Source organism: Radiomyces spectabilis (assembly GCF_025331425.1).
Source record: "Radiomyces spectabilis strain NRRL 2753 chromosome Unknown BYT42scaffold_10, whole genome shotgun sequence".
Taxonomy (NCBI): domain Eukaryota; kingdom Fungi; phylum Mucoromycota; class Mucoromycetes; order Mucorales; family Radiomycetaceae; genus Radiomyces; species Radiomyces spectabilis.
Window position 1 is genome coordinate 117,117 of NW_026251935.1, and position 13,870 is coordinate 130,986.

General features: G+C 44.5%; 5 protein-coding genes across 5 annotated transcripts; 3 read left to right on the plus strand and 2 right to left on the minus strand.

The window, feature by feature from the left end:
* The first annotated feature begins 579 nt into the window (after positions 1 to 579).
* Positions 580 to 3,423, plus strand: BYT42DRAFT_577778 (WD40-repeat-containing domain protein). The gene is made up of 15 exons (XM_051569215.1): positions 580 to 759; positions 836 to 882; positions 954 to 1,015; positions 1,086 to 1,133; positions 1,213 to 1,268; positions 1,334 to 1,406; positions 1,470 to 1,611; positions 1,674 to 1,940; positions 2,016 to 2,116; positions 2,181 to 2,268; positions 2,356 to 2,455; positions 2,523 to 2,632; positions 2,693 to 2,779; positions 2,843 to 2,897; positions 2,954 to 3,423. Exons 1-15 carry the CDS (start codon positions 722 to 724, stop codon positions 3,009 to 3,011), a joined length of 1,332 nt encoding a protein of 443 aa, XP_051420852.1. The 5' UTR covers positions 580 to 721; the 3' UTR covers positions 3,012 to 3,423.
* Positions 3,424 to 3,488: 65 nt separating this feature from the next.
* BYT42DRAFT_577783 (glycoside hydrolase) lies at positions 3,489 to 5,825 on the plus strand. The gene is made up of 10 exons (XM_051569216.1): positions 3,489 to 3,784; positions 3,861 to 3,874; positions 3,964 to 4,246; positions 4,311 to 4,431; positions 4,503 to 4,599; positions 4,658 to 4,698; positions 4,751 to 4,927; positions 4,986 to 5,244; positions 5,301 to 5,472; positions 5,534 to 5,825. Exons 1-10 carry the CDS (start codon positions 3,513 to 3,515, stop codon positions 5,760 to 5,762), a joined length of 1,665 nt encoding a protein of 554 aa, XP_051420853.1. The 5' UTR covers positions 3,489 to 3,512; the 3' UTR covers positions 5,763 to 5,825.
* On the minus strand, positions 5,534 to 6,963 carry BYT42DRAFT_43617 (uncharacterized protein). Its single transcript, XM_051563482.1, has 5 exons — positions 6,883 to 6,963; positions 6,370 to 6,812; positions 6,224 to 6,306; positions 5,944 to 6,158; positions 5,534 to 5,877 (listed from the first exon to the last, which is right to left on the minus strand). The coding sequence occupies exons 1-5, from the start codon at positions 6,898 to 6,900 to the stop codon at positions 5,818 to 5,820; spliced, it is 819 nt and encodes a 272-aa protein (XP_051420854.1). The 5' UTR covers positions 6,901 to 6,963; the 3' UTR covers positions 5,534 to 5,817.
* Positions 6,964 to 7,420: 457 nt separating this feature from the next.
* On the plus strand, positions 7,421 to 8,662 carry BYT42DRAFT_615938 (Cenp-O kinetochore centromere component-domain-containing protein; the record flags this gene model as incomplete). The annotated part of the gene is made up of 7 exons (XM_051572015.1): positions 7,421 to 7,437; positions 7,500 to 7,555; positions 7,625 to 7,723; positions 7,795 to 7,841; positions 7,912 to 8,184; positions 8,252 to 8,403; positions 8,494 to 8,662. The coding sequence occupies 7 exons, from the start codon at positions 7,421 to 7,423 to the stop codon at positions 8,660 to 8,662; spliced, it is 813 nt and encodes a 270-aa protein (XP_051420855.1).
* An 84-nt stretch (positions 8,663 to 8,746) lies between these two features.
* On the minus strand, positions 8,747 to 11,662 carry BYT42DRAFT_500545 (uncharacterized protein; the record flags this gene model as incomplete). The annotated part of the gene is made up of 7 exons (XM_051564711.1): positions 8,747 to 9,375; positions 9,455 to 9,749; positions 9,813 to 10,266; positions 10,326 to 10,542; positions 10,608 to 10,863; positions 10,926 to 11,175; positions 11,277 to 11,662. 7 exons carry the CDS (start codon positions 11,660 to 11,662, stop codon positions 8,747 to 8,749), a joined length of 2,487 nt encoding a protein of 828 aa, XP_051420856.1.
* Positions 11,663 to 13,870: the final 2,208 nt, after the last annotated feature.

Sequence of the window (13,870 nt, forward strand, 5' to 3'; positions counted from 1 at the left end):
TGTCCTTCTCTCTCTATTTTCCTCATATTCTTAGATGTTTCTTCCCTCCCCAATTAAAGCAATTTCTACTCATCCATATTCTTGTTTGGCTCCCTAAAGGGTGTTCCCTATTGTTGGCGCTGTTCAAGATTTCGGTCTTTGGCCAGTCGCCCTTGATGTCGCTAATGTGGCTATCATTATACTATTTTGTTTAGAGTATCATATGGCACGAACGAATTACATTGAACGCTTTCTTTCTCCATGACCTACAGAGAAGAAGGATTGCTCTGAGTAAACAATTCAATGATGAGGCTTGCTAACCCATAATTAAAAACCGAAGCGCAAAAGTGTCGCGATGGAATGGATGCCTCTTTCCAGTTAGAGAGGAGTCATCGTGTTGAGTATAGAAAGATAAGACAAGTTTTTTTTTTGGACATGACAGTCCGCGGAGACAAAATAAGAATACATAATGTAGACCATGTGACATGGCCTCAAGAATGGATAGAAAATGTATTACATTGGCTGCTCGGCTGACAGGAAAAAAAAAAGTTGTGTGAACTGGAGGATCACGCCGATCCTATTTTGAGAAGCCGCTGATGTCTTCATTTCCCTACGTTTTTCATTCGCATTATTGGCCCTTTTTTTTCTTTTATTCAACCGACCGACCACTTCGACTGTTGCTCAAGCTTGTTACTGTAAAACGTCACCTTAAACTTGTTCAGTAACACATTCGCCAAACACAATGAATCCGAATGCAGAATTTCAACCGTTTTCTCATGAGTATGGGGTTTTGTACCCGATAGCTGAGTTCTTTCACAAGTTAAATCGTTCTTCATTTGTGCCATCGAAACCATAGATACTCTGCCGATGACTTTTACACTGTATCGACGGACGCTCACCTTGGTAAAAGAGGGTCCTACAACGGATGGGCCTGGCTTCAGTGAAGCGGAGATTGATCGTTTGTTCAACCGTAGATGCTACTCCTGTTGATTACCATTATGCAATCGAACCCGATGATCTGGAAGACGAGCAACAAGTAAGGCTCTATTCAGCTTTCTCGCACGGTTAATTTATTTCTTACTTTTAATGCTTGCTTCTTGCAAAAGGAACGGGACGCCGTCACCCAGACAATGTACGCCAACGGCATTGATATGGTACGGAGTCTGAATTGGTACACTGCATGAAAAAAGCCCATCGGGCCATCGGGCCATCTGACAATGCTCCTTCAAATAGCAAGGCATTCGTTGGAACAAGCAAGGGATAGCAAGGGAAGCCTACCGCGAACAAAGGTAAAACTGTATGTATTTTGGGATAACAGTGAATCTATCGACTAAAAAAAAGCATATTGGTACAGGTCAAAGCAATACATCAACTATCTCAGCCTTAAAAAGGACGATGAGGATGATACCATCGAACACAAGATCAGAGTATGGAAATTTGTGCACCACTCTTCTATTTATCGTTCACAATAGACTAAAACCAAGTGACAGACTCAAAAATTGAACACTGTGCGTCAACATGATGTATATTATAATTTCAAGTTTAGCAAGTTGAGCGAGCGTTGCAGTATTGGTCATTTTCAACTACGGAACCTTTTGTGGGCCACCAGCAAGAATTACGTTTATTATACCAGTAAGTGTCGCGTTATAAAAGAAAACTCAAGGTAAAAATCAGCGGTTCCTAATATGGTTCAGGTAATGATTGTATTCGACAATGGTGCCCATCTCTGCGGCAAAGCCGGAACGTTCTCGATTTAACAGTCGCGAATATTCCCGGAAGTCTGGCGGTCAAGATCAGCAGCATGGCGTGTGCACACGACATCTTACTGGTGGGCGGATTTATGGGGGAAGTGGTTTGCAAGCGTCTCGATGACATCAATAGCAATATGCATTATGGGCGTATTACGGATCACACCAATGGGATTGCCAATCACATCGCCATCATTCCCGGGAAAGCACGAGGTAAATGGCGACGTTGTATACTCCATGACTTGGTTCCTAAACGTTCAACACTCTTCTGTATGACGCAAAAAAAAGGAACAAAGGCTATCATATCGAGTAATGATCAGCATGTACGGTTCATGAACCTCGATACCATGGCGATAGAAACCAATTTAGAATTCCCATTTCCTGTCAATGTAACGCAAGAACAAAACTGTCATATCATTTTCCTCAATGATACGATTTTATGGATTACCATAGTGTGCATCGCTGGCGCCGGATCAGCAGCTACTCTGTATCGTGGGGGATTCAACCGAAACAAGAATCGTAGACACCTGCAGCAGGACAAGTAAGTTAGCCTTGAATTTATACCACGGATCTTTGTCTCTTTTTTATACCTTGTATCCATTGACTGTCTTATCCTTCCCCAACCAAGCCGTCATTACACTAGATGAACATCATGATTTCTCATTTTCATGTTGTTGGAGCCCAAATGGATATACATTGGCGACGGGGAATCAGGATAAGACGACACGGTAAGTCGATGAGGATGAATGAGGATAAATGATCCTTGTATTGACACTATGGACGACCCCATCAAAGGATATATGATATTCGAAATCCTTCCAAAGCACTGCATGTGCTTGGAGCCAAAATTGGTGCGGTCCGATCGCTCCATTTTTCAAATAATGGAAAATATCTGGCGGCAGCGGGTAGGACATATTCAGAGTTTATATAGCCTTTTGTGGTGGTTTAATTGTCTTCTTCTTCAGAACCGATTGACTTTGTGCATATATATGAAACTTCAACATTCACATCGAGTCAGGTGATTGATATGTTTGGTGACATTGCTGGAATCGGTAAGAATGGGGATGATCAACCCACTGAACGTGGGCTGACGGTATTAATGTCCACACTTTTAGCTTTCACGCCGGACGACGAGAGTTTTTATATTGCGAATACGGACGACCGCGTGGGGTAAGCCACCAAGATATGAAATAGCAAGTCCATACACTGACACTGTCATTCTTTAGCGGTCTCTTTGAATTCCAGAGGCGATCTTCGCAGTTTGACGCTTCTCTTTTCTACTGAATCATCCATCTGCTCTGTTTCTTCTACCATAGCCATATTGTGTGCGACATACTTTCCAGGTTCATAAAACTGTACATTTTATTACCTTCCATCCTACTTTATTTCATTCTTCCTTTATTTAGATACAATGCTTCTTATGGCCATACCATTGATCCTATTCTTTTTTGTGGGAATAAAAAACAGACATAGTGCAGCTCATGGTTAGCCGTAAAAAATGGAATATTTGCAAGTGAAGTAGGGCTTCAGTCCATGGCGGAGAAAAAGGGCCTACAATTATTTTGTTAACTGAGCTGTGGTGGACTTTATGCGAACCGGCAGTGGCACATGATCTGGCCCAAAATGGAATTTCACTAGAGGTTCTATTCTCCGACGGGTTAGTGCATTCACTCAGATCTCAGATATTCAGCATCACAGGACCATCCAAAAAATAGAAAAAATAAAACCATCTGGTATTTGTGATTCTATCCGTCTTTTTCTTTTCTCTCCCTTGTTACGCCATAGATGCTATTAAAGACGTTATTGTTGTTCACCTTTGGTGCGACGGCTCCCCAGGTGGCTTTGCAAGACAGTGGGTTGCAGAATCCGATAAGAGCCCATCGAACCGACCACCGTCTACGTCAGCACGAACGGCTACCCGAATCACATCAGTTATCAAATGCAGAAAAGCAGCAGCATGTCAAAGACGCTTTTTCATGGGCTTGGAACGGTTACAAGACGTTTAGCTGGGGATTTGATGAAAATCGACCCGTGAGTAACCAGCCAGCCAATTCCAGGTAAAGTAACGAGAACTGGATCTCGTGCCAATTCAATAAAAGCACGATGGACTCACTTTTTCTTTGATTCGAATAGAAACGGTTGGGGCGGTAGGTTGACCGAATAGAAGCGCTGCTATAGAGAGTAGGCCGTTTCTTTTTGTTTCTTTTCCATGCCACTCACAGGACCAACACCATAGCAACCATCGTGGATGGATTGGACACGTTGTATCTGATGGGATTTTATGATGAGTTTGAAGAGGCCAAAAAGTACGTGGCCAAGCTTGACTGGAACGTGCGTGGCGACAATGATCAAGTGCAGGTGTTTGAAACCGTCATACGCTACGTGGGCGGTTTGATCTCCGCCTACGATCTGTCAGAAGACAAAGTGTTTATCAACAAAGCCGTGGAACTCGTGGATCGACTATTGCCCGCTTTCAACACACCGACAGGCATCCCTTACCAATTCGTCAACTTTACTTCGTAAGCCAATCCGCCATCAACGGCTCACAAGAGCCACTAAACTGAGAGTTTGCGTATTCCTTAGTGGCCAAGCGGTCAAATCCGGTTTTCCGGAAGGCGCCTCTTGTTTGGCCGAAGTAGGCACGGTGCAGTTGGAATTCACACGGCTCTCTGAAATCACAGGCGATTGGAAATACCATCATGCTGTACGGGTCATGTCTGCAAAAGAATAGTGAAACAATTTACAAGGTTCGCTCATTTTTAGTTTGATTCTTAGGGTCAAAAAGTGTATGATGCCTTTATGCGAGCCGAAGTATCTCACGCTGGATTGTTTCCTCATCTGATCAATGCCGATACGGGTCAGCCATTGGGAGGTGGGTCTCAACAAAATCGTGTCTTATTCGGCGATGACTCAGTGACACGATGATGTAGACTATATTACGTGGGGTGGCATGGCCGATAGCTTTTATGAGGTATGCCATGGATACATTCAAAAGAAAAAAATGGCGCTAAAATTTCCAGTAGTATCTAGTAAAGCAATATGTTTTATCGGATCTCCGAGACCAGCAAAAGAAACAAATGAGTATCGATGCCATACGAAGTCTCGAAAAATATCTGCTGTCGAGACCCATGAATCACACCACCAGTCTCTACCTTGCTAACCTTATTCAAGGAAAACAGTCGCCCGGCATGGATGAATTGGTAAAAATCGATTGGATCGACAACAGGGCATAGCAGATCCTGATGGGCGTGATTGTAGGCATGTTTTGCACCTGGTACTCTGTTACTGGCAGCACGGACGATCCCAGAACTTGAAGATGTAGAAGGGATTGCCGAAGAACTGATGCATGGTTGCTACAACGCGTGGGTTTCGACACGCACAGGATTGGCTCCCGAGATATTCGGATGGGTCGACACGCGCGGTAAAAGCGTTCCAGAAAAGTTGTCGCAACGTCAGCGCGATCTGGCAGAGACAGCAGGCGTGTTCCCCATCATATCAAATTACATATTAAGACCAGGTAGGGATGATAAGGATGAAGTAGTAGCAGATACCCATTAACGAAAACGATAACAGAGACGCTGGAATCGTTGTACTATTTTTATCAATACACGCACGACAGTCGATATCAGGACATGGCATGGAATATTTTCAATGCCATCCACACTTACTGTCGCGCAAATTCGGGATTCTCGGGCGTGTCCAATGTCGATTCTTCCTATCCATCATGGGATGACCGGCAAGAAAGGTAAAAGATGCGACCTCTTCCCCTTTTCAACTCGCATATTCAACCTTATTTTTTGATGCAGCTTTCTCTTTGCTGAAACGTTCAAATATCTGTACTTGATATTTGATGATCCTCATCACCCGCGAATCTCATTGGATGAATGGGTGTTCAATACGGAAGCCCATCCGTTCCAAATTACAGGCCAATCATGGCCTGAGCGACCTCCCGTAGTGGAAGATGAAACATGGTGGCAATGGTTCTTCCACATGATTACTCGTTGGATCCAATTCATACTGCTTCCATTTCTTTAATTTGAGTCCTTGAAATGTTTTATGATCCCACTTTTTTTTCTTTTCACCATTGTTTTTATTCACTATCAGAACTTTGATCTCCCAAGAATGAAACGTCTAATGTGGTCGTGGGTTCCTTTCATTCTTTTGTGTTAGCACCAAACATAGATTGATAAACCCGATGATAAGAGTGCATCTTTACCTCGTTGTCATCTTGGTACTGATGATGTGAACCGTCATTATCGCTTGAAGAGTCTTCATCATCCGAGATGATCTTTCGCTTGCGTCTGTTTCGTGATCGTAGGCTAATGCCATCGTCTTTCTTATCCAGTATATTGCCCGTATCCAAACTTTCGATTTCCGCCTTGAGCTCTCTGTCCGCTTTGACTTTCATACACTTTTCAAGCGTAGGACGTCCTGCAATTGAAAATCGATAAACACAATCTCTTCTCTTTTCATGGTTTGAGTCTACTGGCTGTTACCTTCAACGCCTAGGTCGGCAAGGATCGCTTTCAATTTGCGGATTTGGGCTGCGGCAGTGGGACAATCGGCCAATTCTTTTTGCCTTATGGTTTTTTTGGAGATCAGAGATACTGGTACTAGGATCCAATCAGTTCCGCTTACTTACCAAATTTTGCGAACACCACATTTGCCGATGTACATCTTGAGACGTTTAATGGTTTCTTCAGTCTCATTGCTTGCCTTTTTTTCGGATCCACTTTTTCGGGTTCGGGATTTGGGGGCGGATTTCTTTTTATCTGGTGATTTCTCCTTTGTGTCGTTGTCACTGTCACTCTCCATCTTTGGCCGTTTTCGTTTCCTTGATGCTTCATTTTGCTTCTTTTTGGGCGAACGCGATTCATCATCAGATAATTCTCTTTCGAAATCATCTTGGCTCTCTTCATTTTCGTTTTCGTCCATCGACGCGTCCTTGGTCTCTTCGTTATCCTTTCCCGCTTCATCTTCTTCCATGTCGTCCTTCTCTTCATGAGAATCTGCCGTTTCATCCGCCGCAGGCTGTTCTTTGGTCGATTGTGCCGCGGGGTTTGCCCGCTCAGCCAAAATGTTGGCCTATACAACAAGCCTGGTAAGAGAATAGGGACATATGACTAGACCCGACATAATAGAAATTCAAGCTTACAAAGGTCGAGTCAATCATACTATTGACATGCTTCTTCCATGGTTTGACGTCGAGTTCTTTTTCTTCCAAATCCTAAAATTGATCATTCGTACCAGAGTCGATCAAGGAGTAACCTAGACTCAAGAAGAACATACCAATGCTTTCTCTAGCTGCCGTCGAATGTATCCCGCTGTAAGCACGCTGCACTGCAGGATTAGTCGTCTATTGTTCAGGCTGTAGTGTGCGGTAGATCACTTACTTTGGATCGCCGTGCCGGATAATGCTGCAATTCCACGGTCAATAGCTGTGGTGAATCATGGGTACAAGTGAAGACTCTTACCGATCTAGTTCACTACTGAATTCCTTTCTATTAAAGAATGCTTCGTCTACTGAGCTGGGCATGTGGCAATATAAAGATTGGTATCAAAGACGCGAAAACAATAGAGTCACGCGATTCGTGAGTTTTTTTTGGTTGATCCGCGCGACTGAATTTTTTCGCGTTATATCAAGAGCCTCATTTTTTCACTTGATAAAAGTCATCGACACATAGAGTCCTCTCATGGAAGACGAACCTTTGTAGGAACACCTTGCAGTTGCACCATCCAATAGCTTTAATCCAACCACTTTGTCGTTATTAGCTTGCCCACACCCAAGGATCGTCTCAAGGCGGACATTACAGATCTACGTCTTCGATGTAAGCTACTCTTCTTCTTGGCTTGTCCGTGCTTTCAACCATACCCATTCACGGCTGTCCTCTTTTTAGTGAACAGAGCTCTGGAGGAGCAACGGCAGTTGAAATGCTCACTCATGGAAGAGAAAATCGCTCACGTCATTACCGCCAAGTTTTCCGAAGAAATCAAAGGTACAACCAAGGCAAAGAGTCCTTGATGAAAACCGCACGGACGGACGGCTCATTTTAACGGCAATTTTCAGATGCAACACGTCATAAAGCTTCGCAAATGAAAACGGTGCAACAAGAGGTACGAGGGGCTTTTTATGCTGCTGAACCCTCATGAAAAATTGGCCCATTGATTTTCCCGGTTCTATTAGATCCTGCAGCAATTGATGACAGCGACCGAGGCCCGTTGCGTGCAAGAAATGATTGGTTATTACCGCCTCAGCGGTCGAACCACCTTTACCTTTCAAGAAAACTATACGGGGGTTCGGCTCGAAACCTTTTATGGACGAACTTACCGCGAGCGTTATTACCTACTTTTACGTTCAAAGTCGGACAGCGAGCCGATGGTCATTGAAAAACATACTATTCCGCATTTTATCCCACTCGATCGTATGGCCAAGCTTTTCCTGCCCCATGATCTTGATGTAAATTACTATCTTGTTCTGCAACGATACCAATCGACTAAACCTTGCATACGATTTCCCTTCATAGACATTACTACGTATTTTACACGATTTCTTGCTGGCGTATGTATCAAGGCGAGAGCAGATCGAAGAACTCAAACGCTTTACCTACAATCGCCCGGAAATCCAGCACATTGCCTCACATCACATTGCCAAAAATAATGTCGAAATCCTTCACCGGTAAGCCAAAAAAAAAAAAAAAAGAAAAAAAAACAAATTGCACAATTTTTGGGCCACCTCACTGATTCCGAGTTATTGACTTGTTGAAAGAGATCTGCGCATTCAGCTGCGGTACACTAATCTCGCTTCCAATTATCCTACCCAAGTCCTCATCACACCTCTAACGCCAACCTCTTCCTCCCACGACATTGACCACATCCGATCCTTGTTCTCGTTCCAGAAATTGTTAACCGCCTATCAAGAAGCCTTTGTCTCCTAGTATCCTTTTTCTTTTTACAACAACAATAATAATAATATACAGCAACGACGAATAGATAAATCTATAAAAATTACTGGAACAGGCCTACTTTTTCAAGAATGGATTGACAGGGTAAATGTGAACTACAGGTGGCGATCGGTCCATGTCGACTTGAATCAATACATCAAGACGGGTGAACGCTTTCAGATATTGCATTCGCGTCTTGTCGTCCAAGCGATTCTCTTCCAACATGTTGTCTGGAATTTTCAGAGCCGTTTTTCCACTCAACGGTCCTTCAGCGTCATCTTCGGCTTCCTCCACGTAATCATCCGCACCGTTGGCTTCCCTGTCACTGTCATCACTTTCGCTTTTTTTGCCATCATTTTCTCGTCGAATCTGGTCTGCGGTCTCTCGGTTGAGAACGGCCCCTTCTTTCCAGTAAATGGAGAGGGACATATCCGTCGCGTTAAAGGCTTCTCTTTCCAGAGGCAAAGAATCTGTGTAAATCCGTTTTTCCAAAGCATATTCAGGTACAAATATTTCAAAAGCATCCTTGGCCACGAGCAGGACAATAGCCGACCGTACAATCGGGCCCTGTGTCTCTTGAAGACGATACAAGAAGCGGCTCAGATAGAGCTGAATGTGTTGATCCTGAGCATTCTTTGCCCCATCCTTCTTTCGATTACATTGCAACGCCACGGACTGGACGGTTTTCATGGTATAACCACAATGTTCTGCCATCCAAAAAAAAATAGTGGGATAAGAATGTCACCGACCATCCATTCACATTGTTCCAATCTACGCCAAACGTACCTTTATTCAATAGCGCGGCCTGCAATTGACGGTGAACCATGACATCGGCGTAGCGACGAATGGGCGACGTAAAATGAGTATACAGAGGAACGTTCAATGCAAAATGCAGGTACTTGGCGATATCGATTGATCCGGTGCAGAAATACTTGGCACGCTGCATGGGCTTGATGGCCAAAATTCGTAAAACGGCCTTGACATCCTCCGATTCCACCGAATCAAACGAAGCCTGCAGTGCACCTGCACTGTGGCCCTCAAAAGGATACCCAAGTTCTTCCGTCTGACGCAAAAATTCCTCCTACATATTAAGAAATTGTGAGTAAATTCTGTTTCGTTGGGCCATCGACGGGAAAGATCCTACCAGACGTCTTTCGATCGGTGGTGCGTGGCGACGCAGCAATGCTTCCGAAGGATACTGTTGGCATATTTTTTCCGCCACGCTCATATTGGCGCGTAACATGAACTCTTCAATCAGGTGGTTGGCTTCCTTTGTTTCATAGATATTTACACTGTCGGGTTCATTGTCGTCGTCGAGAGTAAAAGAAAGACGGACCGAACCAATCGACAAGGCACCATTGTCAAATCGTCGTTTACGCATGTGCTTGGACAGCTGATACAGATGGAGGATATCCTTTTTCACTGCATTCACCTCATGGTTCTGGACCGTGGCAGTGATAGGTAGTTCTCCGCCTTCAATAACACTTTGCGCATCCGAGTAAGCCAATTTGGCACACGACTTGATAATCGATTTGCCAAACCATGTCTCCAGCACGTTGCCCTCACCGTCCATTTTCCAGATGACGGAAAAGGCCAATCTACAACAAATTGTTACTATTGGATGATCACCATTTTCTCCTTTCCATTGGGCATTCACCTTTCGACACCAGGGTTCAGACTGCAAAGCTCTTCACACAAGAGTGACGGCAGCATGGGAATCACCCTATCCACTAGATAAGTGCTCGTACCACGAGATCGCGCTTCGGTATCCAAAGGTGTATGGTCTCTAACGAAATGCGACACATCGGCAATATGCACTCCCACTTCAAATTGACCATTCTCTAGTGGCTTGATATGTAAAGCGTCATCCAAATCTATCGTAGAATGAGTATCTCTATTACACGTATTCACACATTTGGTTCCAATTTTTTTTATATACCTCGGGCCGTCGCTGGATCAATCGTAAAGATTCTGTATTCGCGAAGGTCACGACGTTTTTGGTATTCGCCCTGTGGAATTTTCCAGGGCGTTTCCGGTAAACCCTTGAGCGCCTTGTCGGTAAAAGGGACTTCCTTGATGTTGTTATCGGCAAGAATAGCCTCGGTTTCCACTTTCACATTGCCCACGGGGCCAAGTTCGCGCTCGATTTTGCCAAAGGGATGCTGTGAGTCAATAGGCCAGCGAGTGATCTTGGCCTACCATCAAATCGAGGTATGAGATTTTAATGCTCAGTCGACCCTGTCAAAAAGTGACTTACCAGAAGGATCAGCGAGTTGTATTTTTCTTGGTTTTCTAAAAAGTCGGCGGGAACATGGCGGATAGGAATGGCTACCAGAGGCGTGCGTTTGTCCGTGGGTTTGAACCAAGCCAAGCGAATATTCTCGTGCGATCTTTCGTTGCCATTGTTCACTTGTTTACCATCCACTTCGTCATCGACGGGTTCTTCATCGTCTTGTTCTTCCACATCCTCTTCAGGCTTCTCCTCTTTTCCGTTGGATCCTCCATTTCTGGTGTGATTCACAAACAGCGTTCTACATAATACCGCACAAATAAGCACCAACCCACACACACAGAATACCAAGCAATTTTTGTATAATTTCTTTTTTACCCTGCGACAGTTTGGCTTTCAGCGCGACTGATGATGCCGACGACCTGACCACAGTATTTGGACTTGGTTTTATCTTCTTCTTCCAGTTGGATAGCCGAGATGCCGTCTTTTTCCTCCTTTTTCTTTCGATCCCTCTCCACTTTGGATTTCCACACCTTGTCTACGTCCAAAAGTCGCACCGCTACCAAGTCACCTTCCAAGGCACGGTTACGATCCCGTTCTCTGTGAATGTAGATATCACCTTCGAGATTCTCGCAGGTCACATACGCATCCGATCGATTGCGCTTATTGATTCGTAAAATGCCACGATACAGCGCGTCTTTCTTGATTTGCTTTTCAATCTCGTCCGGACTCAGGAAAGGGGCAAATCGAGGTCGACGACGCATCCCTTTTACGATTTTGTCATCTGGATGAACATACTTCTCCGGAGGCGGTCGTTCGGCTGGTTGAGGGTGCGAGCGATCTAACGCGCAGCACTTGTTACACGTATTGCTTACAGTTATGGATTATCCTCTGGACTCACCAGTTTTCTGACTTGGTTTGGGTTTCTTTGCAACGAGCTTCTCACGGGTTTCACCATGTTGCTTTTTTCCTGACGACGGGGCATAATGTTCTGGAGGCGGTGGAACGGCTTGGTAGTTGGGGCGTTCTAATATCCAGTATATCAGTTATTTCCATAATTCCGTATTTGCACTTTTTTCCTAGATTTCCCTTCACTTACCGGCTGATGTTTTTGAAGCAAATTTATCGACATGAGCGGTTTGTCGACACGGTGAGCGCTTTCTGGCGCGGCGAGCGCGTTTGTCACGCAGTGGGGCAAAATTAAAAGGCATGTTTTCGTTGGTTTCAAAGATACCGACATTTTCCTTTTCCGATGGATGGCGGATGTCTTTCTTTTGTGCTTGGACTGATCTTGACGTTGGCACGTAATCATGCGTCTCCACAGGCAAGTCTTTGCTTCGTCGACGATTGCTTCGACCAAACGCTCGCTTTTCTTCAGGCTTACTGGCTCTGGGTGACTTGGCCTTTTTGTCATTTTTTGTATCGACCTTTTCCGTTGCAGTGGATGGTTTTACCCGTTCCTCTTGCTGTTCAACCTTGGCTGCTGAACCGGAGATCGCAGTATCACGATGCGTACCAGGTGCTGTGCTTAATGGTTCGGTATCAGCCGCCTTATGAGACGTGTCGCCCTTTTTGACTTTCGGTGCCTTGGGTTTCCTGTTCTTTTTGCGAAGTTTCTTTGCGGATTCCATCTTCTTTGGCTGAGTTTCCTCGGGATCTTTCATTGCGTCACTGTCCATGGCGACCGATGGATTAGCGTCAGTAAGGTCATTGGCGGGTTTCTCGTTCACCGTTGCGCTGTTCTTTGGCTTATTCGTCTTCTTTCGCCGGTTGCGTTTCTTTGTCTGTTTTTCTTTGGCGTCATTGGGCAAAGCATGGTCGTCGGGTTCCCCGGTTTCCTGTACTTTGCTCCTTGTCACTCCCGCAGCAGCATTGGTCGCATGGCCAACATCAGGAGAATCGGTTTCCTTTGTTTCCGGCTGGTCTTTTGGTTTCTTTTGGCCGCGAGAGCGACGGGGACGAGATTCCTTCTTGCCGCTGTCATTGACCGATTCGGTTTTTGACGGTGCGGTCGGCGGCTAGCAGTGAACATGGGGCAAGTTAGTTTGAGCAGAACACAACGAATCTTAATGAATCAACAAATTTTACCTGTGAGGTAGCGTTTTTGTCGTCGATAGTTGTCGTGTCTTTAGGATCTTCCATAATCGTGGAAAAAGAAGGCGGTCAATGACGCTGGCGTGAACAGCACCGCTTTTATTTTCTCGTCTTGCGCAACAAATTGCAGCTCCGAATTTTTACTGCGGTCAATTTTCATGCTACGACAAAAAAAAAAAAAAAAAAAAAAGAACTTCTTTCCAATCATCCCCCAGACTCCACCGTAACAGATCTTACTCGAGCAAATCCGGTGGTCCCAAGCGATGAGTGTGGGCTGGGTAGTATGGTTCATGTGGAAGAGCTCGGAGCCGCAAAGTGCACAGGATCAGACAATGAAAGCGAGCACCGCAAATGAAAATCTTCATCAGCGTATGCTTTATGTTACATCAATGTTGGAAAGTCGGGTGTTGTAGGCTTTTTCTTTCTTTACACGTACTATTTCAAAATACAGCTCCCTTTATCACGGTCAAACAGGCGAGTTCTCGGGTTGTTTTCTTTTTAGTACTGGGTATATCTAAACAATTGAATCTTTGGAGAAATTAGGGATGTTGTAAATCACATGATCTACACCAAGTTATCAGGGACCTGTTAATTCTTTTTTTCATCTTTCAACCATGCCTCGCTGCCCACTTTCACGATAATAGGCGAAACAATCAGCAGCAAGATGCCGTTTGCGCCAGTTGTGGTTAAACAGAGTATCGTCGTCTTTCTAATAAAAATGTGAGTAGAGCTCTTTTTGAAGAAAAGTGGTTGATGATACGACCGGCGTTCTTCTGTAGCATCATTCAATTTGTTTTTATTTGTCAGTTATACTGTATATGTCCTTTCATTCTCTTTCAATTTTCAATGAATCGAATAATACATAAGCAGGCGTGCTT

Excerpts from the sequence above, each read along its gene's own strand:
- BYT42DRAFT_577778 (XM_051569215.1), top strand. The coding sequence starts at position 722 with ATGAATCCGAATGCAGAATTTCAACCGTTTTCTCATGA. Across the intron at positions 1,016-1,085 it reads ATCTGGAAGACGAGCAACAA|GAACGGGACGCCGTCACCCA; the intron begins GTAAGGCTCTAT and ends TTCTTGCAAAAG. Across the intron at positions 1,134-1,212 it reads ACGCCAACGGCATTGATATG|CAAGGCATTCGTTGGAACAA; the intron begins GTACGGAGTCTG and ends TCCTTCAAATAG.
- BYT42DRAFT_577783 (XM_051569216.1), top strand. The coding sequence starts at position 3,513 with ATGCTATTAAAGACGTTATTGTTGTTCACCTTTGGTGCGACGGCTCCC. Across the intron at positions 5,245-5,300 it reads AAATTACATATTAAGACCAG|AGACGCTGGAATCGTTGTAC; the intron begins GTAGGGATGATA and ends AAACGATAACAG. Across the intron at positions 5,473-5,533 it reads TGGGATGACCGGCAAGAAAG|CTTTCTCTTTGCTGAAACGT; the intron begins GTAAAAGATGCG and ends TTTTTGATGCAG.
- BYT42DRAFT_43617 (XM_051563482.1), bottom strand. Across the intron at positions 6,307-6,369 it reads TGTGGTGTTCGCAAAATTTG|GCAAAAAGAATTGGCCGATT; the intron begins GTAAGTAAGCGG and ends AAAAACCATAAG. Across the intron at positions 6,159-6,223 it reads TGCCGACCTAGGCGTTGAAG|GACGTCCTACGCTTGAAAAG; the intron begins GTAACAGCCAGT and ends TTTCAATTGCAG.